Source organism: Saccostrea cucullata, unplaced genomic scaffold (genome assembly GCF_032062105.1).
Source record: "Saccostrea cucullata isolate Sc308-1 unplaced genomic scaffold, CSIRO_AGI_Scuc_v1 ctg990, whole genome shotgun sequence".
NCBI lineage: Eukaryota > Metazoa > Mollusca > Bivalvia > Ostreida > Ostreidae > Saccostrea > Saccostrea cuccullata.
Window position 1 is genome coordinate 67,149 of NW_026938358.1, and position 27,649 is coordinate 94,797.

Genomic DNA, 27,649 nt, shown 5'->3' on the forward strand with positions numbered 1-27,649 from the left:
ATTGGTCTATTATTGACAGTGAAAATGACATCTCCTGAATTGACAGCGCACCACACTTCTGTAAAATTACTTGTACTGCTCAAGATATCGCCAACATAGATCCAAAATATGCATAATTCATGTAGTAAACTGGACATTCGTCCAAAAATAGCAAAATGAAATTTTAGACCATTAGACCACTGTCAAAAGCCTATACGGGAGGATGGGAAAAAGATTATCGACGAAAACTTTATCTGGACTGTAAAGAACGTAATTGAGAGTCACACTATATCTCATAAATACCTGCAGTTTTTGGTTTTTAAACCAAAAAAGAATATTCTTTACTTGTTTAATAGATTTAAAGCTTGACAAGAAATGGTGTTTAGATGTTGATTAGATAAGATAACTCAAACTGCAGGTACTCTTGGGAAAATGTTGAGAAAATGAAAGCTCAATCACATATTTTTTATAATGCCTGTGATGTCGAAGATTTTGCTGCTCCGTGACTTGATGATATGTCCCGAAAAATCACTCAAAATTGATACCAATTTACAACATTTTGATAAGAAATTTTGAAGACCATATAAGTAAAGATTCTTTTATATTATGTGTGATATTTTGCCCGATTATGTCGTCAAATATTTTTTCTGTGCAACAAGTCTGCGTAATTTTTGAACAGCCTTCGTAAGTCCCAAAATGGGAGACAATTTGTGATGTGTCCCTCAAGCACATGGTGATAAACTTATTATCTCCCTTTGGATGGCAATGAAATACTGCAAGGAGGTATGTAGAGTGATACCTGAGTTGCCTCCCATTAGAAAAAAATTAAATGATGTAAGTAAGATTAATTATAATCTATAATTGATTAAAGTATACTATACAATATATTCTAATGGTGTTATCCATGTAGTCTGTTCACATATGTTGAAAGTATTGAATCAAAGAAGTGTGGAGAACACAAGGTTTGACAGATAGTTTATCTAATCTTTTTTTTATCATTATGACTTGGCTACAGTTACGGTAATACTTTGTTTTATTGACAAAGAGAAGACACCCACCGTTGCCATAGTGACATGAACTCCGCGTCCTTCATGAAGATCCCCAGCTGAGCGTGGGCTTCCCGGAGCTGTGGGGGGACAATCCTCCCGTTGGCCTGGAAACACGCTGGAGGGAAAACCTGACGTGCATCCTCTCTGTAACAATAAACAAGAAATCATTTTACAGTTAATTCTCGATAAACCGCCACCTTTTGTAATTTAGAAATCATGGCGGTATAACGAATTTGGCGATGAATCGAATTTCCCGTCATTTAGGAAACCAGAAGTAGAGTTACCGTTCTTAGAAATACCATTTAACGTTTCTATTCTCATTATAACATGTACATGTACATATAAAAACATATTTCTAAATTTTAAAATACTTCAAGTAATTTTTTATGTACAATTTTGCTAAAACAAAATGTGCAGTTATGAAATAAAGACAAGTACATGTGGATGCATGTAAATCTGCACGACTGATATTGAGAAAAAAAAATGCTGAGTCGATCATCATGATATATTGATGATAATACGTAAAATGAATTCTTGAATAAATTCATTGTTTAAGGCATCATTGTTAATAAAATGTTCACAATATATACCATATAATTATTTTTTAAGCAAATTTTGCATTGTTTAAAGCAGAGATCATCAAAATGATATCGTTATCTGTGTTCTTAAACAACGACCGCTTTCGTGGCAAAGCCGTCACTAAAATTAATGATTTTTATTTAACAGAAAACAAAATTATCATAACAGTTCATGTAAAAATCATTGTTTATTTAATTCTTATTTAATTATTTAATTGCTTGTACCTTGCCTGGCTTTGCACGCTTTACAACAGGGATAGCGTCAACCAATTAGCCGCGCTTCACTGACCACATGCACCTGTGGCGGTATATCGAGATAATTGACACTTAAAAATGGACGTTTGTTGTGAAAACAGGGTGGCGGATGGCGGTATGCGAATTAGGCGTTATAAAGAGAATTTTATATAGCAGGAAAAACGTTCTTGGCAAATCATGGCGGTATTGCGAAAATGGCGATGAATCGAATGGCGATAATTCGAGAATTGACTGTATTTCGAAAGACAGTTTTTCTTGAAATCTCTACTATACATAATGCTTAATTTTATACTGTTCTTACTTATTGCAAAATTTTCCTTATATTTATTTTGTACTTACATATTGCATTATTATATATTTCACTTGTATTTCTACTGTCTTACATATTGCGTATTTTCTCTCTAAACAGCGTGTCTGAGTAAGGTGCGGACAGGAAGGGGTTGGTTACGATGACGTCGGTTCGTCTGAGATCAGACTCGGGGTAATGTCTCGCCTTCTCCATCTCCAGCTTCATTGATGGACTCACCCACTCCTTCTGTACAGTCTACAGTTAAAACAATGCTTTATAATCCAAGTGTTAAATATTTTATTTAGTGGTTCTCTGAAACAGAATAAACCCTACCTCTGGAAAGAGGTATTAGCATACCTGATTAACAAGTGAAAGGTAGCAATTCTGATGCTGTTATGATTTGCAAAGCTCAAAATCCATTATCTTAAGGTCAAGATCTAGTAAATGAAAGGTGCCTACAGATTTACCAAACTTGAGAAATAAATTCTTTTATTGATGCTTTACAACTTTAGATTGGTCAAATAATGTGTTTCGGGGCATAATTTGTAGGTAAACAAGGTGAAAAACTGTATTTTAAACTGTCATTTTCAATAAAAGATTAAGAAAACCAGTCATGAATATGGGAGTTTTTTTAATATTCGACAAAGGAAATGTATCCAGATTGCCTACAGTCTCTCAGAAAACGGTAATTAGCATGTTCATGGCCTCTTCTTCAAATCAATATCAAATTTAATATAGGTATCCGGTTTACTTTTCATATGAATTCAAATTGAATGTCAAGAAAATACCCTATTTTTTATATAATTCTGCTAAAGCCGTAAAGTACGGGAAAAAGAAAGTTGAAATTGATTATGACGTCATAATGAATCTAGCACCAAACCAGAAGTCTCTGTCGAGACTGAAGCTCTACTGGTTTGAACTTATAGCAAAGGAAGAGAAAAGTACTTAAGCAGCTGGGATTTGAAACTAAATAGAATAATGATCGTTGATAAAGTCTCTTTATGTTCTTAGTGTAGTCTACTTGTGTGCCAAGTTATACTGAAATCAGACCAAAACTGTAGGAGGAGTAGCATTTTGAAACAATTTTACAGACATTTCTATTTTTAGTAACCACGGCAACACCGTTCATCAAAATTAAAGTTCGATACACAGAATTATGTATCTTAGTGTATTCTACTTATGTGCCAAGTTATATTGAAATCAGACCAAAACTGTAGGAAGAGTAGCATTTTGAAAGAAGTTCACAGAAATTTCTATTTTTAGTACCCACGGCAACACCGTTCATCGAAATCAAAAACTGATACATAGAATTATGTATCTTAGTGTAGTCTACTTGTGTGCCAAGTTATAATGAAATCAAACCAAAACTGTAGGAGGAGTAGCATTTTGAAAGAATTTCACAGAAATTTCTATTTTTAGTAACCACGGCAACACCGTTCATCAAAATCAAAAACCGATATACAGAATTATGTATCTTAGTGTATTCTACTTGCTTGCCAAGTAATACTGAAATCAGACCAAAACTGTAGGAGGAGTAGCATTTTGAAAGAATTTCACAGAAATTTCTATTTTTAGTAACCACGGCAACACCGTTCATCGAAATCAAAAACCGATACACAGAATTATGTATCTTAGTGTAGTCTACTTGTGTGCCAAGTTATAATGAAATCAAACCAAAACTGTAGGAGGAGTAGCATTTTGAAAGAATTTCACAGAAATTTCTATTTTTAGTAACCACGGCAACACCGTTCATCAAAATCAAAAACCGATACACAGAATTATGTATCTTAGTGTAGTCTACTTGTGTGCCAAGTTATATTGAAATCAGACCAAAACTGTAGGAGGAGTAGTGTTTTGAAAAATTGTTTACAGACAGACGGACAGACGGACAGACAGACAGACAGACGGACAGACGGACGGACGCCGGACGCATTACTATCGCATAAGCTCTTCTGGTCTCTGACCAGTAGAGCTAAAAATTAGTCTAAAGTTATTTACTAGATCTTGACCTTAAAGATCTTTAATGAAGAATATTGATAACTGTAAAAGGGCATTTTTCTACATACATTATAATAATGATTCATAATAGTTATACATAATCATATTTCACATAAAATAATTCTTCGAATATTTATTAAATGATTTTGAGATTCAGAAGATAAAAAAACAACATGATAAGTATGCAAAAAAAGGGGGGTGGAGGGGGAGGATACATAGGATTTAACTGTGAAAAGAAAATAGAAGGCAGGGTGTTTTGTTGGTGAATTAAGCCTTTTTTCTACTCAGCTACACAACATCAACATTAACAAGCAGTCTATAAGCCACAGTACACTGTAGATCACTAATCCTTCATGAGAGCTTTATTTTTGAGAGATTGTTTTATCATGATGGCATAATAAGTACCGGTAAGCCAAAAATTTCAGAAATTTTAATTACTGTTACATATATATCAATAGAAATTATGCAAAAATAAAGTTCACGAGTAAAAAGTGATTAACAGTAAGCAGCTCAGTAAAGGTAGAGGGAGAGAACAAGCAGAGGACTGGGTACCAAGCAAAGAGAACCAGTTAAAAAGGACTGGATACCAAGCAAAGAGAACCAGTTAAAAAGGACTGGATACCAAGCAAAGAAAACCAGAGGCCTGTTCAGCAGAGCGAAAGTTCGCGAGTGCTCGCTAAAATTCCTTATACCTCCAATAGTAATTTTGGCGAGCGCTCGCGATTCGCGAACGTTCGCTCTGCTGAACAGGCCTCAGTTAAAAAGGACTGGATACAAAGCAAAGAGAACCAGTTAAAAAGGACTGGATACCAAGCAAAGAGAACCAGTTAAAAAGGCAGTGGAAGAAAATTACACATGATACTGAATTTTGAGAGCAAAATGTTAACAAATTTATTGATTTGAAGAGATTAAGTTTGAGAAAAATCTCCCTGATATTTTAAGTGAAAACATCTTTACAAGAATTCAATTGATTGTATGCTGTTTATAATGTGTCCCATTTCAGTATTTATAATAAAAGCACATAATAATGTCACCTACTTTAAGTGAAGTGCCTTGAATTTGTATCATACATGGCCCTTTAATTATGTCAATGCCACCTATAAATTATGGGACCCTGATTTTGAAGGTTTCAGCCAAAGGACTCAATACTTTTACTTCCAGGCACTTTGCAAATGAACAGTCATAATTAAATGTCTTTAGGTTTGATGCAGCTAGCACAAAGAGCAAAAAATCAAATCCAGGACCACCCAATAGTGAAGCAACCATTGTTACAACGCACTTTGAAAAATTACGCACTTTGAAAAAATTTTTCAAAGTGCGTTAAAATTTGGGACCAAGCTAACGCACTTTGAAAAAAATAATTTTTTTTCAAAGTGTGTTAATATCGACCATATTAACGCACTTTGAAAAAAATGTAAAGATTGATCAATATTCCTTCATATAATCGGTGTGATAAATAACAGATCCTGGTTTGATAACTTTTTTATGATAAAGTCACTGTAGGACCTGAGATATTAACGTTTTAAATATTTAAGGTTTTGATAAAATAAAAGGGAAAATTAAAGGGTCTTGAAAAAAAGAGTGACCATTGTTTAAGTTCATTAATTCGTTTCTTCTTTTTTTTTTAATTCTAGTCTTTGATAAGTAGATGTAAAGGTGTATAGGGGGCACTAACAGAGGACAGCTTCAAGCAACTTAGCATTTATCATAATAAAAAGGGGCCAATTTGATTGTTCAAAACTATGAAAATTCTTTCTCTCTCATACGTTTTACTGTACTTAAAAATTTCTAGTTTTCATCTGTTTTAATTAACTCATTTTTATTGAAAGTTTTCAACGTCATACCAGTTAGGTAAATACATAATTATATGAATGCTTTGAGTATAGCATAGACATCGAGACTGGGCGAAGGGCCAGGGGAGGGGAAGGGGGGCTAAGCCCCCCACTTATTTTGGAAAGATATATACATCGTATAAGCATTGAAAATGGAGCGTACCCTTTTCAGGTTTATTGCTCCCCTCCCCCGTTTGTTACCGACACCTACCATATGTATTGGAAAGATGAAGATTTGGACTTAGGGATCTTATACCCCTATTTTCCTCTTTTCGACGGGAGTAAAATCAATTCATTTTTGAGGTTAGGGTTAGGCTTAGTTTTTTGAAAGATAAATAACAAATAAAATCTTTCCATGACTAAAATATGACTTTTTTTCAAAGTGCGTTAAGTGTCTCCATGGTCAAATATATTGATGTAGACTCTTAACGCACTTTGAAAATTTTTTTCAAAGTGCGTTGAGTTGGTCCCAAATTTAACGCACTTTGAAAATTTTTTTCAAAGTGCGTTGATTTTGTCCCAATTTTAACGCACTTTGAAAAATTTTTTCAAAGTGCGTAATTTTTTCAAAGTGCGTTGCCACAAACCATTTGTGAAACATATTTCCTGATCAGTTGCACATCTTCTTTTCACTGTTGCAGCAAATGATTGCATTTTTGAGAGGTTAATGATGCACAATGGCTGCAGCATGCACCCCCTCCCCAAATAAAACAATAATTATTCATTTCTGTCCGTGATAAATATTGATGGAATCTCTGCTTTAGTTGCTAATACATGGAATCAAAATTATCAAACCAAAATTTACCCTGTCTGACTGGTTGCCAAAATTCAATTTATTTGTTATTTTGCAGCTGTTACAGGAATTAATGTTGGGAATTTTCAAACATGTAATTAATTTATCAGTCAGGTCATATCTAATAACAGGTACAACATTACAAATTAATGGGGTTTTTTTTATTCTGTTACATGGGGAATTTTTTAAGCTGTTACAGATTACCACATTTTAAATTAAATAAGGAATAAAGGAGTTCATCATTTAAATAGTTATAACAACATCAAAATGAGGCTCTATCACCATGGTAACACAACATATCCCAGAGTTCCAAACTTACCAGGCGAGGTAATCGTCTCTTTACAACCTTACAGAAGACAATTTTAATGTAATTGAAAGTCCTCAGGTGACTAATATTATTTACGATATTGCTTTCTGTTTCCATCCTACATAATCCTGATTTGTACGTTGGGATTCTCCTGCTGCATAGTTGTATGGTAATAAAAACTTTTAGTTACATGTACCCTTAGGGTGAATTCTAGCCAACACAATTGATATTGCTGAGTTTTTAATACAGTAGGCAACTTTACCAGCAAGCAAATTTTGATACTTATATTTCTAACAGGAATGAAGCAAATGTATTTACCAGGCAAGACCTTGAATCTAACCCAAGTTCTATTTTTTTTTGCCCCTGATAGGACTTTTACCTAGAAGTCCAGGGGATAATAAAGGTCACCAATTTGTAACAGGAAAGATGCATGGCTGGACTGGGACCCTAACCCAGGATTCCTGCAGCACTAATCAGATGACTGACCAACAGAGCTACCCAGACCAATGCCCACAGCCCAAGCCACTGCATTAATTTATATAAATGTGACACTGTGAGGGTAAATTAATTTCACAAGGTTCTCGTGTATGCAAACTACCTACAACATGCAAGCATTTGAAAATTTAATTAAATTTCTGAATTTCAATCGTAAATTTTACTAGAAGTCTATTCAAAATCTTGATAGTGTTTTTTTTTTTTTTTTTTGATTTTAAAAATCTTCCTAAACTTTTTGCTGAACATAGAAGGTGTACATTGATGATGAAATGTCCTTTGTGCACATATCGGAAGTGACTACCTACCATAGAGTTACTCTTTGGTATGACTGCATTAAGACATAAAGCAAGACAATATTACTGACAGACCATTTCACTGCCCACTATAACAACAATGCTTTGGCCTTACTTTGTGTAGGACACTGTTGTTCACATGATACACATAAAATAATCATACATTTTACATTGAGATTGGGATCTTACATTAAGAGTGCTGATAAAAAACTTTCTTTTACTGGATAACTAATAAAACTGAAATTTGTTAATACCATAAACATTTTCTTGCCTTTCTGTATAAAATTACTGATGACTTTGGATTTCTATATCTACTTGGGAGATTGAAAATAGCAGGAAAAATTAGAGCTTTAGGAAAAATATAACTAGGAATTAATCTAGCTCTAATGAACTTGATGATTAGTCCTGTTTATAATAATGAAGAAGAATCCAATAGGCAGTTAATGTATCTCAGAACTTGTTATAGCTTCCCTATGGATGGATATACAAGTAACTGTATGGGTAGCCCAAAGAGAGAAAACAGTACTTGTAATCTATTGAATCCCATTCTATTTTGTTTTTCAGAAATCAATGTAGGAGACATCTCTATAGATCTCTACTAACCTCATTATCCTTAAAACAAGCCACAAAACCATCAAAAGAAATGTGATCTTTTCCATCCAATCCATTCCTGTTATCAATAAAATAAATTATTTTACTGCACATATATATGTGGTCAAAGTTATGGCATCAGCTAAACTTTTCTAACATAGGTTGAAAAACACAGATATCGATAACTTTGTTTGACAAAGTCTGAAGAGCAGCCAATTATCTCCTTTCTAAGTGGTCTGTGTCACGGCCTCATGTGTCCTCCGGGGCACAGAGAAGATAAGTAAGTAAGTAGTAAGTGGCTTGTATACTAGCTTACCCTTTTAGGAATTTACTGTACTGCTCCTGTGTTATGTACCCCACTAAACTGTACAGAATTCTCAACAAGGCCTCCCTGCATTAAAATAATGTTAACAATGTTCATTGTACGCTCATTTCAGTATACATAGGTTTATTTAAATGTACATAGAGGAAATTGAAGTTCATTGATCACATTTCTTTTTTATGTCAAATTTTGATAGAAAACAGTGTATCTAACATATTTATGTAAGCATATATTTATGTTTTTATGATTTGACCTTGACACGACCCCTTTCCCTGTAGGATCATTGGCCTTGAACATGTGTCGCAGTCCATAGTATCCAGTGGTCAGTCTGTCCTTGACCTTCTCTGTCACCTGTGGAGGGTAAAAATAGATTAAAATGTGTGTAAATTAAGGCAAAAAAAAATTAATTTCATTTTCTTGGTTCTCAGGCCCTCCCTCATCTCTTCCAAGGGTGCCTCATTGACCCTTTTTATTGCCAAATCGATAAAATAAAAACACCAAATCACCTCCCTCATCATTTTTTGTGGTTTTGTACAATGTAAAAAGCTGCCTCATCATGTTTTGGGGGCAATAAAAAAGAAAAAAAAATGCCTCCCTCCCTCATCATATTTCTTGGAAAAAAAGGCCTGAGAACCAAGTAATTAATTTTGCATGGCCTAAAATACATTAAAATATCAGCATAACTGGTGATACTATGAGGACTAAGTTTACAATATCATTACTCTCATTGAGCATAGTAAGATTGAAAAAAATTCCATGTTTTGCTACGTGAAACCCTAAATATTTGTTTGTTCCTATTATTGTTAAACATTTGTAACGTTACTCAGTGGTATAGGAGAAGTTGGAGATAAGAGATGGGTATCTAAAGTGTCAAGGACAGACAACCCATCACTATACACCCCTGGATTTTCAAGCGAGGGTAAATAACTCCACAGCAGTTCCGGGTGATTACTGTACATACCTCCTCACTTGTTCTTGGTGTGGGGTAATTCTGGGTAATTTTATAGTAATACATACCTCCTCACTGGTTCTTGGGATGGGGTAATTCTGGGTAATTTTATAGTAATACATACCTCCTCACTTGTTCTTGGTGTGGGGTAATTCTGGGTAATTTTATAGTAATACATACCTCCTCACTTGTTCTTGGGGTGGGGTAATTATGGGTAATTCTATAGTAATACATACCTCCTCACTGGTTCTTGGGGTGGGGTAATTCTGGGTAATTATATAGTAATACATACCTCCTCACTTGTTCTTGGGGTGGGGTAATTATGGGTAATTCTATAGTAACACATACCTCCTCACTTGTTCTTGGAATGGGGTAATTCTGGGTAATTTTATAGCAATACATACCTCCTCACTGGTTCTTGGGGTGGGGTTATTCTGGGTAATTTTATAGTAATACATACCTCCTCACTTGTTCTTGGAATGGGGTAATTCTGGGTAATTTTATAGCAATACATACCTCCTCACTGGTTCTTGGGGTGGGGTTATTCTGGGTAATTTTATAGTAATACATACCTCCTCACTGGTTCTTGGGCTGGGGTAATTCTGGGTAATTTTATAGTAATACATACCTCCTCACTGGTTCTTGGGGTGGGGTAATTCTGGGTAATTTTATAGTAATACATACCTCCTCACTGGTTATTGGTGTGGGGTTATTCTGGGTAATTTTATAGTAATACATACCTCCTCACTGGTTCTTGGGGTGGGGTAATTCTGGGTAATTTTATAGTAATACATACCTCCTCACTTGTTCTTGGGATGGGGTAATTCTGGATAATTTTATAGTAATACATACCTCCTCACTGGTTCTTGGGGTGGGGTAATTCTGGGTAATTTTATAGTAATACATACCTCCTCACTGGTTATTGGTGTGGGGTTATTCTGGGTAATTTTATAGTAATACATACCTCCTCACTGGTTATTGGTGTGGGGTTATTCTGGGTAATTTTATAGTAATACATACCTCCTCACCGGTTCTTGGGATGGGGTAATTCTGGGTAATTTTATAGCAATACATACCTCCTCACTGGTTCTTGGGGTGGGGTAATTCTGGGTAATTTTATAGTAATACATACCTCCTCACGTTCTTGGGATGGGGTAATTCTGGGTAATTTTATAGCAATACATACCTCCTCACTGGTTTCTTGGGATGGGGTAATTCTGGGTAATTTTATAGCAATACATACCTCCTCACTGGTTCTTGGGGTGGGGTAATTCTGGGTAATTTTATAGTAATACATACCTCCTCACTGGTTCTTGGGGTGGCGGATGTTGCATCCTGTCGCCCTCGTGATTTATGTGGCCCCTGACTGTACTCTGTAAAACATTAAAGTACAAATGTTACAGCTTTATATTAACAAGAAATGATCAAGGTTTGAAAGTTTTAATTATCACTGAGAACACTATAGAGATCATTTATGAAATGCAAATATACATGATGTACATGTATATAACATGCAGTCAAAAGAATATAAAGATATCCTGCAAAAAAAAAAAATTGAATGAGTCCTTTTTCAGATTGGTGAGGATGGGTAAACTGAAAACATTTGATAACAGGAATTCTATGAATTGTGAAGGTTCCAGATTGAGGTTTAGAAAACCATACAGAAATAAGTGGAAGAGCGTAACTTTTAACTCAGTACAAAATTCTGTGATATTCATTAAAATACTGAAGATCAACTGAACCATATCATTTTAGTGACTTCATAGGAAAACAAGGTGAGAGACTTTTCAAAAAATATGTTTGACATATATCGAAATGAAAAATATTCAACTGAAATTGTTTGAAAGAAAAGCTGGTTTATGGTATTCTACAGTGATAATGATTTGACCTGGGAAAAAAATTCACATCATAATATATATGTACAATACAACTGAATAAGTCAAGTTTAATAAGCACACACAAGTTCAGCATTGAAATATATGATTAAATGCAGTTACTGTAATCAGAGAAATAATGATATACTTCTGGAACACTGTCACTCATGTAAGTATAAATATTAATACATATACAAATAAACACCTTTCATTCCTCCACCAATACTTTTGCGATTAGAATTACCGAAATCCTGGGTAATAAAGTCATAACATTTCACTGATAGCTACACTGTCCACTTCAAGTGTAACCCTTTCCCTGTTATTTCCACAATGCTGCTGAAAATTCTTGTTATTACTTTATATTCACTCAATGTATATCATGATTAAGAAAAATATACCGTGATACATATAAATTAATTAGAGCTCAATAACAGCTGATTGATTAGAGCAGCTCGTTATCAGCTGACGTATATTTCACACAGTAGAAACCTGTCTCTTCTTCAGTGATGGCGTCTAACACCAGGTTCAGTGGAGGAAGTTTTACAACCTCTGTACATTTCCCTGAGCCGTGATCTGCCGGCTTTGTCTTCATCTCAATCTGCGGCAGAATTACGGGTTTCTTTTTCTTGTGGACAGACTTTTTTCTAGTGAGTCCCATTCTCTCTGTAGCTGAGTGGCGGTACTTAAATGGGGGAAAGAATTCGGTCGCTGAAATACCACAGAATTTTCAACCATACCCCTTTCGACAGATACATACTATACATAAGGTCCATATAAACATTCATTTCCTTACACTAAAACATCATAACTCTGTGCAAACAAAACTTACTAACTTATCCAAATTATTCCTAAATTTTACAATAGATTTATGAACAACGTTAGATTATTATTTTTTTGTTCATTCCATGTTTATAATGTGTCTCATAACTTGGCATAAGATTGGTCAGTAAAAGAAAAAAAGTGAGCGTAGGTTGGCACATTGTTACATGGGATATTTTTAAAGAATATCTTATTAATTTTCACAGTGACCTAGGCCCTATGTACAGATGTATTCGTACTAACAATGCTAACGTTAGATCTTTGCTCAAGTTGCTGTTCTGGTAACGCAAACGGTTAAAAGTCCGCCACGCAGCTGTGGATTTCTAAGATAGTGCGTTTTAGTTTAAAACTGATGGAACATACTTACTTTTAAAAAGTCGTACAGCAGATATATACATGATGCTCGATCCATCTACATTTTTAATTTATCAAATACAAAGCAAAATCGCCTGTTGACAGTTGGCGCGCTACCGGAAATAAAACATTTAATGTAAAAATTAACAAAAGAATCAAATCCGATCAAGTTCCGGAATTGTACAACCAAGTTCTTTCTACATGCATGGAGTAGGGCCTACTGTCTGTACGTGGAAACCATAGAGAATAGGCCCTATTACTATTTTTGTTAATTGTTCAGATTGTCAGAATCCCCCAACATTTTTAGACCTAAGTTAGATAAAATGTTTATTTGTAACAAAGGGTTTTTAGTTAATTTGTTTCAGTTAGAATGACCCCCCTCCATTCCCCTGAAATAAAAAAAATAGATCAGCGCATACAAGGCACCAAGAAATCACAGGTAATATTAATACTGTATTTCGATGGAATTTTTTAACGAGTTTTTAAAACTCTTGATAAAATTATTTGTTTCATTTTCAGCTAAAACTTCAAATGTTGTTTTGAGTTTATAGGTTTATAGAGATCTCGGCAGAAAGCTGCATTTTGATTTAACTGAATACCTCATGAGATGATCTTTAAAACGTACAAAAACTTTGTCTACCATAAAAAAGGAACAAAGATAAAATGATGCTGATAAAATGATGAGTTTCATTCATTCATTCACTTATTTATTTATTTTTATTAATTGATTTATTTATTTATTAATAAATAAATTAATTAATTAATTAATTTATTTATTTATTTATTTTTATTTATTTATTTATTTATTTATTTATTTATTCATTCATTCATTCATTCATTCATTCATTCATTCATTCATTCATTCATTCATTCATTCATTCATCCATCTATTAAGAAATACACACGCTAACTCTCGATTCCCGCTTACGTTTTGGAACCATTTAATTCAATATAAATAGCAATTTGGCCATAAAATCTTTGTTTAATACAAAGAACAGTTCAATGGTAATTGATGAATTATCTTAATATCAGCGCTAAACAGTAATTTATCCATTATTCCAGCTCTTGAAAAAAGGGGGGTAGACGATATTTTCCATTGAAATCGGAGTTTCAAGCATCACCATATTTTGAAATAGTCTTGGATATGATTAAATGTTCCTTATATCTTTTCTTATGGATTTGGCAAATAAATAAAACATAAATATAATGTTTCAGTTGTAAATCGCTTTGAAATTGGTGGAAAATAAGCATTTTTATCGTTTTTTGTCAGTAAAACATATGTCCCCCCCCCCGTGTCACACAAAAAGCTTCGGTATGAATTTGTGAAAAAACATTCCATATTACTTGTAAAAAGGAATTTTTGTGACACGGGGGGGGGATGTTTTAAAAATGTTTTCCGTTGATTTCTATAGTGAAAAACACAAGTTTTACCAAAATTTTAGAGTTATCTCTCTTTGTTTTCCGAAATATGTAATGTTTTATGTAAATCCATATATTTATCTAAAAAAAAAAAATATATTAAAAATTCATCGAATATGTTAACTTTTGAAAATTGACTTGGAGGTAGGCGGGAGAACAATACTATCGTTCGCAGTTCTTCATTCATTCCATAATATACTTGAGTTAATATTGTGGGTTTTTTTTAAGACGGGTGATGTGTTAGACATTAAACATTTTGGGTTACCCGGTTCATACTTCATGTAAGAAGTCACGAATGAGATGAAATGGGTTGGTGGGTGGGGCAATTGTCCAAGACAGTGCTTCTGGTAGAGTCAGCGGCATTTAGCGGCATTTGTCCAGCACAGACCTTCTGGTAGAGTCAGCGGCATTTAGCGGCATTTGTCCAACACAGACCCTCTGGTAGAGTCAGCGGCATTTCTCCAAGACAGACCCTCTGGTGGAGTCAGCGGCATTTAGCGGCATTTGTCCAACACAGACCCTCTGGTAGAGTCAGCGGCATTTAGCGGCATTTGTCCAAGACAGACCCTCTGGTGGAGTCAGCGGCATTTAGCGGCATTTGTCCAACACAGACCCTCTGGTAGAGTCAGCGGCATTTAGCGGCATTTGTCCAGCACAGACCTTCTGGTAGAGTCAGCGGCATTTAGCGGCATTTGTCCAACACAGACCCTCTGGTAGAGTCAGCGGCATTTAGCGGCATTTGTCCAAGACAGACCCTCTGGTAGAGTCAGCGGCATTTAGCGGCATTTGTTCAAGACAGATCCTCTGGTAGAGTCAGCGGCATTTAGCGGCATTTGTCCAAGACAGACCTTCTGGTAGTCAGCGGCATTTCTCAAAGACAGTGCTTCTGATAACATTTAGAGAATTTGTTTAACAAGATCGAGTGCTCTAATTCCTTTCTCCTTTATTTTCAGTAAATTCCTTTATCTTGAAAAAGATATAGGACTCAGGAATGAACAAGTCCATAAATACTGTTTTGTATAGATCATAGATCTTAATTACAATTTAATCTGTTGTTTTTCCATGGATTTAATGATATACAGTAATTTAAAGAGAAATGGTTTACAATTTTATGTATGAAAGACACTTAAATAGTATAATATTTGTTTTTCCCTAATGGCAGGGACTTGCTCAATTAGTAATATTTATATTTTTTTCATTTAGTTTGATGGTATTTCCATTATTATTTAAAAAAATATTACCCCGGTAATTAAATATCAGTTTAAATTGTACAAATAATGTTTTGTACTTTGGTAGTATCTTTGAAAATAATTCAATTAACAGCTTTATCCTGCTCAGCACTAGCCATATTAAAGTATCATGCTGATTAGCAATTTGCAGTTATTGATATCTTGCAGTCAGATACAGACAAAATTACCACCAATATAACAAAACAGAAGATGATTAGGGAAAAGGTGTTAAACATCTGGCTTCATGCATTTGATATTGCTCGGTTATGTGATAATGACTATTAAATTTCAAGTACCCCATGTATAACATATTAATTATTAAGTTATATTTATGAAAATATGTCAAATAAAATACTAAATAAAGAAAATAATGTAATTACTCCATAAATTATAGTAACAGAAGAAGCTTTACTTTGAGAATGTTTCAAAATTATCTCATTATAAGTAGCTGTGTCTTAATTTATTCAACAAATAAACCCTATGAGCATTGTATGCAACTGTTTTAAACTATTTTTATCAATGAAGTTAGCAAAAAAAGGCTTTCAGAGGCACACCATGCAAAGTTGAATTTATTTTTTTCAAGACCGATTTGTAAAAGTCCAGTAAAGGATTCTCTACAAAAATTTTCAATCAGGCCATAATTTTTTCTCATTAGCTTTTTAAACCAAATTTTACATGTTTTATAAGCATTATTTAATTTGGTTTTTAAAACAAATATCCATGTTACATGAAATACCAAGACAAGTTTCATTAAACCATTAAAGCAAGTAGCAACAAGCACATGACAGAAATTTAGTTTCATTTCCAGAATTATCTCAAATTAACATGCTCTGATTTTAAAGGAATACATTGTTTATTGATCTAGTCATGCAGCTTATTCCGTAAAAGATATAAAACTGGGATAGGTTAACATTTTACAATCATGCAGCTCAAGCCATAATAAATAAATTGCTAGATTCTCATCCAATCTAAAAAAAAAAATCAAGGTGGGCGGGCGGCTTTTATTTTATACTTTTTATTTTTTCAATTTCACAGATTTTATCTACAATACCCGAATAAAAGTCATAGTGAAGGTTCAATTATCTCTTACTTCACATCATCACCAATCTTTTTTCAACCAATGACCCTTGTTTAAAATATATACGTATTACAGCAATTTTTCAGCCGTCAAAAATCATGTTTAAAACGAAAGTAGAATGGTAGATGAATACCGATCCCGATGAGAATTAAGACGAAGAAAAACAGAAATAAGAAGGTATTAATTCAGAGTGGGCAGGGATGAGAATCTAGAAATATTTTTATTATGGCCAATATTCAGTAAAAGATATAAAATTCGGATAGGTAAAAATTCTGTAATCATGCAGCTTATTCCGTAAAAGATATAAAATGCAGCTATTAAATTCCGTAAAAGATATAAAACTAGGAAAGGTTAACATTTTATATTCATGCAGCTTATTCCGTAAAAGATTTAAAACTAGGATAGGTTAACATTTTGTAATCATGCAGTTTATTCCATAAAGATATAAAACTGGAATAGTTTACCGTTAACATTTTATAATCAATGCATGCAGCTTACTCCGTAAAAGATATAAAAATTGGGATAGGTTAGCAATTTGTAATGATGCGGCTTATTCCGTTAAAGATTTAAAATGCAGCTTATTCCGTAAAAGGTATAAAACTGAGATACATTTTATAATCATGCAGCTTGTTCCGTAAAAGATTTAAATTTAATGCTGCTTTTTCCGTGAAAGATATAAAACTGGAATAGGTGAACATTTTAAAATCTGCAGCTTATTCCGTGAAAGATATGAAACTGGGATAGGTTAACATTTTATAATCATGCAGTTTATTTCGTAAAAAATTTAATTAAAATGCAGCTTTTTCCATAAAAGATATAAAAATGAGATAGATGAACATTTTATAAAGATTTGAAACCGGGATATTCTAACATTTTATAATCATGCCCTTTCTTTTCGTAAAAAAAATAATAACATAAAATGCAGTTATTCCATTAAAGATCTATAATTGGGATAGGATAACATTTTATAATTATGCAGCTTAATCCGCAAAAGGTATAAAATGCAACTTGTTCCGTATAAGATTTGAATCTGGAATAAGTGAACATTTTAAAAATCATGCTGTTTATTCCGTAAAAGATTTTAAATGCAGCTTATTTATGAGTCAGTGGATTGAGATTTATTAGGTAAATTTTAACATTTAATCATCCATTCCAGCCCTCAAATCACGTTCATATGAACTTCGGGGAATCGAAACAGTATGATATTGGGTTTTTTTTTTCATTTATACAGCAAGCAAACATATCTATCCGGTAGTGATAATAAACAATTTTTTCAAATGAAAGGCTTATTTGTATTTGTCAAACATAAAAAAAAAAACTACATATTTGCTTGAGAAACATTATAAACACCCAGCTAACACAAAAACATTTTAAAAATGTTTTTAAAACATTTTCAAAATGTTGCGAAAACATTTTTAAAAATGTTTTAATCACGTGATTTTGTATGGTTTTTTAAACGTTTTTAAAACATTTTAGTGAAATATTTCAGCAAAATATCGTCAGAACATTTTCTTAAAATGTTGCAAAAACATTTTCAATAATGTTTTAATCACGTGAATTTGTATGGTTTTTTAAACGTTTTTAAAACATTTTAGTGAAATATTTCAACAAATGTTTCTGGAACATTTTCTTAAAATGTTACGAAAAGATTTTTGAACAATGTTGTAATCGCGTGATTTTGTATGGTTTTTTTTAATGTTTTTAAAACATTTTACAAAATATTTCAACAAATGTTATCATAACATTGTTATAAAATGTAACAAAAACATTTTCAAAATGTTTTTTTCACGTTTAATTTGTTTGGTTTTTAAAACGTTTTCAAAACATTCACGTCGAGGTTACAAAAGTATTTTTACTAAATTTTACTTTTCTCATTAAATAATGATATATTTATATTTTAAAAGAAATAAACACAAATTATATTAATTTTTGAACCTTTAATACAAACCCATATTCAATATGTTAATCACATTTAAATTCCATTCTGGGTACAAGTTTTAATTTATTTTGTTTCAAGTCACCGGGTTTTTAAAGGGTGAAAACGGCGTCTAATCCATTCACTGAATTTTAAAAGAACAGAATCACAGAAATCCTATGTTCACAGTATAGGTAGAACAGAGCGGCGGATCTATAAGACTGTTAGAATCACATACACTGAAAAGGCTGATAAGGAATCCGCCCCTCGGAACGAATAGCACAACCTGTAAAGATAAGGAAAGTTGTGTTTGTATCAGCGTTCTACATCTAATGTATCTTAAGATGATCAATGAAAATATACAAAAAATATTTTAAATAATTATATCAAATTTAAGTTCTTTCCTCATTTGCATTGAAAAAAGCAGAAAAATAATTACTATGACAATATTATTGAAGAGTAATAGTATTTACGTACACCTTTGCCTTCACCAAAGGCGGGTCTTTTGAATGGGGGAATTTGAAAATACGGATGATGCAACAATCAACACCATGCTGTAAAGAAATTTCATTTTTAAATCAAAATATTGTTTGATGATTTTAAAACATTCCACAAAGACAACGAATACTTGAATCAAGGATATAATTGTGTTGACTTAAGAATGAAATATTCAAATCAAATACTCAGTACATGTGTATAACCTTAACGCTGTGTCATTTCTTAATGCTACATACATTTGTACAAAGTTATTGATCATGCACTGGTAGTATAAAAGTCATTTTTAAATGATCTTTTAAAGTCTATGATAAAGGAATAATTCTTACCATTCAAAGTTAATAAATCCCGAGGTTATTATTGTTGTTTTGTGGTGCAAAGTCTTCTCATTCAAATCGGCACGGAGTAAGCGCGCACATCTTGTTTACCAGAATTCAAAATTTGGCCTAGATAAGCTGCAAACCACTATACTCTGTAACGCGCTGCCCAGCAGGAAAATTGCATAATAGGTTATCATGACACTGGAACTGACCAGTGTGCCAATCCCTATCTTATGCCTCAGAGTAAAATCCTGGGAGTGGATCACAGATTTGATTAAGAACATTTCTAAAAAATACATTAAGAGTTTTATCAAATGCTTAAATGATTTTTTACATTTATTTATATTTTAAATTTTGTGTTTGCCTATCCTTTCATTTATTGATTTTTTGATTTGTTTTAATTAAAGGACTTTATATATGTCTGCTTAATCAATAAGCCAAAACTAGAAATCATTATAAAATACCGGAAAAATCTTTCAATTAAAAAATTACCACAATTCCTCATTTCAACACTATTCTTTCTATAAATTTCCTTTTTTTTTCTTCATAAACTAAATTTTAGGAAAATCGCAATCAATCATTATTTGTATGTTTTAAGAACATTTTGAAAATTACATTTAAAAATGTTGCAGCAATAAAAAATGAAGTCTTTAAAAAGGGAAAAAACATTAAATTGAATGTTCTAAAATTATTCTCACAACATATTCTTAAAGTTAATAAATGATTTTAAATTGTGCCGCAATTACATAAATGTTTCAGAAACATTTTGAAAATGTTTCCAAAAAATGTTACAAAAACTATAAATGTTTCAATTGTAGTGAAAATAGTTATTTTAGTTAATGTTTTAAATAAACATTTTCCCTGCCTAGGCCGAAAAATATCCGGATTTAATGTTTATAACTAACAGCGATATTAAGAATGTTTTAAAAATATTTTTAAAATGTTCCTTACAATTTTTTTCAGAAACGTATAGGCAATGTTTCCGTTTTACAGAAAAAGAATGTTTCATTTCATGTTTTAAGAACGTTTTTAAAACGTTTCATAAGATCTTTAATATTTGGAAGCTATACATACCCTTAGAATAATTTTAAGAAAAATGTTCCTTAAATGAATTAAGAATTTTTCAAAAACATTTTGACAACGTTCCTTCCAAATGTTTCAGAAACGTATTCATGCAATGTTTCAGATTTATGGAAAAGGAATGTTTCATTTCATGTTTTTAGAACGTTTTTAAAACGTAATATAAAAATCTTTGATATTTGAAAGCTAATCATACCTTTTGAAACATTTTAAAAACGTTTCAAAAATATTTTAGAAAAATGTTCCAAAAGGATTTAATCATACTAGGGATGTCAACGAGTACCCGGTTAACCGGGTACTCGATCGAACGTCCGAGTATCGAATACTAAAATTGGTACTCGGTTACTCGGATGTATATTTTTAAATATTTCTAAGCTTATTTATTAATGCATTAAAACATCGGTTTTAAAACGTAAAATGTTCATTGCACTTGTACATACAGTAATTAGGGTTTCCTATGCCTCTAAATGACCGTTATCGCCTGTGGCAGTGTTTATACAGTAATTATCGTGACCAAACACCTGGTGTACCTACCCGGGCTTTTCTCACCTTCGACTGTCGTCTTCCCTTATATTTAGTTTGCTTTAATTATTTGTTTTCACTGAACATCGTTTAAGGTCCATTATATTTAAACAAATTAAATAATTTTGTCAATTCTCCAAGAAGTCGTAAATTCTCGGGAAAGAGACTGACGATATTGCACGTGCGATTGTTGATTTGGATGCATTTGATTACATGCCAATTAATGCAAATGCTTTAAAAATCTTATGTCCATCGTTGCTCTAAACTACAACATACCGTATCGTAATTCTATGAAATCTAGGATCAAAAAGTGTACGAAGATCGTATAAATCCGCTCTGTTATAGGATAACTTGATCAAGTTTATACCGTACATATAGCTCAGACAACTTATCACTTGGACATCAAACGCACCAAAGCGTTACACTACAATTACGAAACAGATTATTTTTTAAACAAAAACACTGTGAACCATGTCTGATTTTATTTCTCGTATTTATCTGATAAATAAATTGAACTTAAAAAAATGTTAGATTAAATTTCGTCGGTTACAAAGTGGTCATAATTGTTACAACGCATTTGCAGGTAATCTCCCATCGGTTTTATTTCTACAAGAGTTTACAATGTTTTACAGTTATCAATTAACTTGTTCATATTTATTTACACTTTAACCGAGTACCCGGGTACTCGATCGGAAAAACGTCCGAGTAACCGAGTATTAAAAATTGACCGATTTGACATCCCTAAATCATACTCTTCTTGAAAACATTTTTAAAATGTTTTTAAAATGTTATAAAGAGAAGAGGAAATGTTTTAAAAATGTTTTCAAAATGTTTAGTCTGAAATGTTTCGAAAAAAACCTTTTTACAACACCAATAAAATGTTTTGAAAATGTTTTGTGCTACCTGGGTGCATGCCTCTAGGAACTGAGTAATATTCAACTATTTTCCATTTGCTTTGATGGTATTTCCAGTATTCAAAAAAATATAACCCCGGTAATTAAATATCAGTTTAAATTCAAGGCCTACAAATAATGTTTTGTGCTTTGGTAGTATCTTTGAAAATAATTCAATTAACAGCTTTATCTTGGTCAGCACTAGCCATAAGCATCATGTTGATTAGCAATTTACAGTTATTGATATCTTGCAGTTGCAGTTTGATACAGACGAAATTACCACCATTATAACAAAACAGAAGATGATTAGGGAAAAGGTGTTAAACATCTGGCTTCATGCATTTATTACTGCTCCATTACCTTATTTTTACTAATACATTAGAAGTACCCCTGTATTACATATTAATTATTAAGTTATACTTATGAACATATGCAAAATAAAATACCAAATAAAGAAAATAATGTATTTACTCCATCAATTACAGCAAGTTGCATAAGAAGCTTTACTTGGGAATGTTTCAAAATTATCTCATTATAAGTAGCATTGTCTTAATTTATTCAACAAATATGAAGAACTGCTTGGACAAATGCTGCTGACTCTATCAGATGGTCTGTGTTGAACAAATGCCGCTAAATGCCGCTGACTCTACCAGAGGGTCTGTCTTGGACAAATGCCGCTAAATGCCGCTGACTCTACCAGAGGGTCTGTCTTGGACAAATGCCGCTAAATGCCGCTGACTCTACCAGAGGGTCTGTCCTGGACAAATGCCGCTAAATGCCGCTGACTCTACCAGAGGGTCTGTCTTGGACAAATGCCGCTAAATGCCGCTGACTCTACCAGAGGGTCTGTCCTGGACAAATGCCGCTAAATGCCGCTGACTCTACCAGAGGGTCTGTCCTGGACAAATGCCGCTAAATGCCGCTGACTCTACCAGAGGGTCTGTGTTGGACAAATGCCGCTAAATGCCGCTGACTCTACCAGAGGGTCTGTGTTGGACAAATGCCGCTAAATGCCGCTGACTCTACCAGAGGGTCTGTCTTGGACAAATGCCGCTAAATGCCGCTGACTCTACCAGATGGTCTGTCTTGGACAAATGCCGCTAAATGCCGCTGACTCTACCAGAGGGTCTGTCTTGGACAAATGCCGCTAAATGCCGCTGACTCTACCAGAGGGTCTGTCTTGGACAAATGCCGCTAAATGCCGCTGACTCTACCAGAGGTCTCTCTTGGACAAATGTCGCTAAATGCCGCTGACTCTACCAGAGGGTCTGTGTTGGACAAATGCCGCTAAATGCCGCCGACTCTACCAGAGGGTCTGTTCTGGACAAATGCCGCTAAATGCCGCTGACTCTACCAGAGGTCTCTCTTGGACAAATGCCGCTAAATGCCGCTGACTCTACCAGAGGGTCTGTCTTGGACAAATGCCGCTAAATGCCGCTGACTCTACCAGAGGTCTCTCTTGGACAAATGTCGCTAAATGCCGCTGACTCTACCAGAGGGTCTGTTCTGGACAAATGCCGCTAAATGCCGCTGACTCTACCAGAGGGTCTGTTCTGGACAAATGCCGCTAAATGCCGCTGACTCTACCAGAGGGTCTGTGTTGGACAAATGCCGCTAAATGCCGCTGACTCTACCAGAGGTCTCTCTTGGACAAATGCCGCTAAATGCCGCTGACTCTACCAGAGGGTCTGTGTTGGACAAATGCCGCTAAATGCCGCTGACTCTACCAGAGGTCTCTCTTGGACAAATGCCGCTAAATGCCGCTGACTCTTCCAGAGTGTCTTTCTTGGACAAATGCCGCTAAATGCCGCTGACACAACCAGAGGGTCTGTGTTGGACAAATGCCGCTAAATGCCGCTGACTCTTCCAGAGAGTCTGTGTTGGACAAATGCCGCTAAATGCCGCAGACTCTACCAGAGGGTGTGTGCTGGAGAAATGCCGCTTAATGCCGCTGACTCTACCAGAGGGTCTGTCTTGGACAAATGCCGCTAAATGCCGCTGATCCTACTTGAAGGTCTGTATTGGACAAATGCCGCTAAATGCCGCTGACTCTACCAGAGGGTCTGTCTTGGACAAATGCCGCTAAATGCCGCTGACTCTACCAGAGGGTCTGTGCAGGATAAATGCTGCTAAATGCAGCTTGTCTGTGCTGGACAAATGTGTTGGTATGATGTTGTTGGCCATGATTTTCGTGACTTCTTACATGAAGGAATAGCCGGGTTACCCAAGCCTTAACTTTCAGTTGAAATCTGAATTTATAGATTTATAAATCTATAAATCAATATCTATCATGTACACGTGTATGAAAGAGTAGCATTCACCAATAAATATTTTAATAAGCTTAACTGTCATTGATTATGACGTATGTCTAAGTATCTTATCTAGTAATCTTTAACTAGCGATTGTAGGCTAACAATGGTGCGTTTAGTTTACATGTGTTTTATCTTATCGTCGGCTATCTGTTATAGACCGGGTAACGATCGAGTTCGCCTTTATTATCGATGACAGCTCCCTCTATTGTTTGGTGACACGCCGAACCCAACTTTGAATTCAAATGATTCTGCAGAATAGCTGCCGTGTTCCAAAGCTTCAGAGAAATGAATATTTTAACTTGAAACAGGATTTACCGAGCTCACCTCAACATGCTAGCATAAAATTACCATCAATGCAACAAAAGATCACATAAAAGTGAAACATTGACGAGATTAAATCTCAGTTCGTATAAAAGAAATACATGCATTATTAATGAGGCAGGGTAGATAGTCATGAGGAACAAGTAGACATACAGTATTTATATAAAATACACTGTATACATATTGGAGCGATTCCATTCTGAAAACTTGTCAACAGAGGATTATAGAATCCTGGCAGAGAAATATGCCCGGAATGTAGAATTAAACTATCTGAGCTAAAATTAATTAACAATCCTCTACAGAAAATTTCTTGTCATAAAAAATAAAGATTTAAGATAAATTTCCAGACCCCATTCTACAATTTATACAAATACACACAAAAACTTTTCTCCGATTTCGGCGATTTTATTTTTTTCCCTCTATTTTCTCGAAGATATGCAACGCAAAATCCTCAATAAATCTCTAGAAATATGTAACTTTACAACCCCAGTTAATTATTCCTGGGAAATCAATATGATGAAAACAAATATTGAATTAGAAGTGAAAACAAATAGCTATATATACTAATGAAAGGTAAAATATTCACAGTACATGATAGAAATTGATTTATTGCATGAGGATATATCGGACTTAATTTATAAATGTTTAACATAAAGTGTTCAAGTATGTTCAAACAATAAAAATTAGATAGTTATACACTTATTTTTCAATACTTTTCAAAAGACTTGTACTTCTTACAGGCTCTGGTGTCAAAAATTATGAATGACAAAAAGAGTCTAGATCGAAATAAAAGACACCCAGTCCCTATCATAGGCAGTTACTGCATGATTCCATTGTGGATCTTTTTTTAAATAATCTGTGAATTTTGACTTGACCTGCAGAAAAACTTATAGAGAAATAAAAAAGGGGGACTGTTGGTAAGGTATTGAACCCCTCCTCACAAAACTGACAATATTTATAACTCGTTACCTGGCGGCCACTGAAGGATCCGCTCCGGGGCGCTCGCCCTCACCGTGGTATTGGCTGACGGATCTCCCGCCCCAGAATGCTGGAACTGGAGCGACATCTTGCCGGCCTGACTGGCACGAAGTCCACTGGCGGATCCAAGAATTGCTAGGTCCTCCTGATTACTCAGCCTGGACATGGGGTGCTGGATTACGGGGAGGTTAGGGAACCTCTTGGGTCCCGCGGAGACCCGGGGAACTGCCGCCGTGTAGGCCATAGCTGTCCCCCTCACTCTGACCGTGTACTCCAATCAATATATGAAAACAACACTTTGTACGGTTGGTCGTGTTTACATACCACTGTTTTAAATACCACAGTGTAAGCCCGCCGCCATTTTAGTGTACATAATCTCCATGGGAAACCACCTGACAGGTAAGGTCTTTCACGGACCACTGATTGTCACCCGACCATGTCTACAAAAGGTGTATTCCCTTAAAAAAATATCGACGTTTTTAAACCCCTCAGTATAGAGCTGATAAACCCCGACACTCAAGGACTGCATGGAGAACACTAATGTGATTTATAAAGGAACACATTAATCTCCTTTTAAAGTGATTCAATACAGAACGATGAAAATTATTGAAAAAAAATAAATGATTTATAATTCTTATATACTAAAGTATAATTATGTTTTAAGAATAAATAAAATATTTTTCACGAAAGTTTGATGTGATTAAATATCTACAAAGCAACGTTTTGAAAATGACTTAACAGCATGCTGATTTTCATTTGATACTAGTAACTGTTTGCTGTTGTCTACCTCTCACATTTAGTTGACGTTTGCTGTTGACTATCTGTCACATTTAGATGATGTTTGCTGTTGTCTATCTCTCACATTTAGTTGACGTTTACTGTTGTCTATCTCTCACATTTAGTTGACGTTTGCTGCTGACTATCTCTCACATTAAGTTGACGTTTGCTGTCGACTATCTCTCACATTCTTTGACGTTTGCTGTTGTCTATCTCTCACATTAAGTTGACGTTTGCTGTCGACTATCTCTCACATTCTTTGACGTTTGCGGTTGTCTATCTCTCACATTTAGTTGACATTTACTGTTGTTTATCGCTCACATTTAGCTGACGTTTGTTGTTGTCTATTCCTCACATTTAGTTGACGTTTGGTGTTGTCTGTCTTTCACATTTAGTTGATGTTTCCTGTTGTCTGTCTCTCACATTTAGTTGACGTTTCCTGTTGTTTATTTCTCACATTTAGCTGACTTTTACTGTTGTCTACCTCTCACATTTAGTTGATGTTAGATGTTGTCTATCTCTCACATTTAATTGACGTTTGCTGCTATCTATCTCTCACATTTAGTTGACGTTTGCTATTGTCTATCTCTCACATTTAGTTGATGTTTGCTGTTGACTATCTCTCACATTTAGCTGACGTTTGCTGTTGTCTATCTCTAACATTAAGTTGACATTTGCTGTTGTCTATCTCTCACATTAAGTTGATGTTTGCTATTGCTTACCCCTCACATTTAGTTGACGTTTGCTTTTGTCTTTTAGTTGACGTTTGCTTTTGTCTATCTCTCATATTTAGCTGACGTTTGCTGATATCTGTCTCTCACAATTAGTTGATGTTTGCTGTTGTCTTTCTCTCACAATTAGTTGACGTTTGCTGTTGTCTATCTCTCACATTAAGTTGACGTTTGCTGTTGTCTATCTCTCACATTAAGTTGACGTTTCCTGCTGTCTATCTCTCACAATAAGTTGACATTTACTGTTGTCTATCTCTCACATTTAGTAGATGTTTACTGTTGTCTATCTCTCGCATTACGTTGATGTTTGCTGTTGTCTACCCCTCACATTTAGTTGACGTTTGCTTTTGTCTATTAGTTGACGTTTGCTGTTGTTTATCTCTCACCTTTAGATGACGTTTGCTGTTGTCTATCTCTCACATTTAGTTGACGTTTGCTTTTGTCTATCTCTCACATTTAGCTGACGTTTGTTGTTGTCTATCTATCACATTTAGTTGACGTTTGGTGTTGTCTGTCTTTCACATTTAGTTGATGTTTCCTGTTGTCTGACTCTCACATTAAGTTGACGTTTGGTGTTGTCTATCTTTCACATTTAGTTGATGTTTCCTGTTGTCTGTCTCTCACAATTAGTTGACGTTTCCTGTTGTTTATTTCTCACATTTAGGTGACTTTTGCTGTTGTCTACCTCTCACATTTAGTTGATGTTAGATGTTGTCTATCTCTCACATTTAATTGACGTTTGCTGTTGTCTATCTGTCACATTTAGTTGACGTTTGCTATTGTCTATCTCTCACATTTAGTT

At 34.3% G+C, this 27,649-nt stretch overlaps 1 protein-coding gene across 9 annotated transcripts in view; it reads right to left on the bottom strand.

The window, feature by feature from the left end:
* Positions 1-25,846, bottom strand: part of LOC134250043 (EF-hand calcium-binding domain-containing protein 6-like) — a 42,239-nt gene extending 16,393 nt beyond the window's left edge. For 4 of the 9 annotated variants that reach the window (XM_062732392.1, XM_062732396.1, XM_062732399.1 and 1 more), the window contains exons 1-9: positions 25,331-25,846; positions 12,094-12,312; positions 11,030-11,103; positions 9,035-9,132; positions 8,776-8,850; positions 8,472-8,538; positions 7,093-7,119; positions 2,245-2,405; positions 1,038-1,172 (exon numbers count right to left, since the gene is read on the bottom strand). In XM_062732392.1, coding sequence (XP_062588376.1) covers positions 1,038-1,172; positions 2,245-2,405; positions 7,093-7,119; positions 8,472-8,538; positions 8,776-8,850; positions 9,035-9,132; positions 11,030-11,103; positions 12,094-12,312; positions 25,331-25,583 — 1,109 coding nt within the window. In that variant the 5' untranslated portion in view covers positions 25,584-25,846. Of the gene's footprint in view, positions 1-1,037; positions 1,173-2,244; positions 2,406-7,092; positions 7,120-8,471; positions 8,539-8,775; positions 8,851-9,034; positions 9,133-11,029; positions 11,104-12,093; positions 12,313-12,790; positions 12,883-25,330 lie in introns of those variants that run through there. The other 5 variants (XM_062732395.1, XM_062732393.1, XM_062732394.1 and 2 more) reach the window with 5 other exon arrangements.
* Between the last annotated feature and the right edge of the window lie 1,803 nt (positions 25,847-27,649).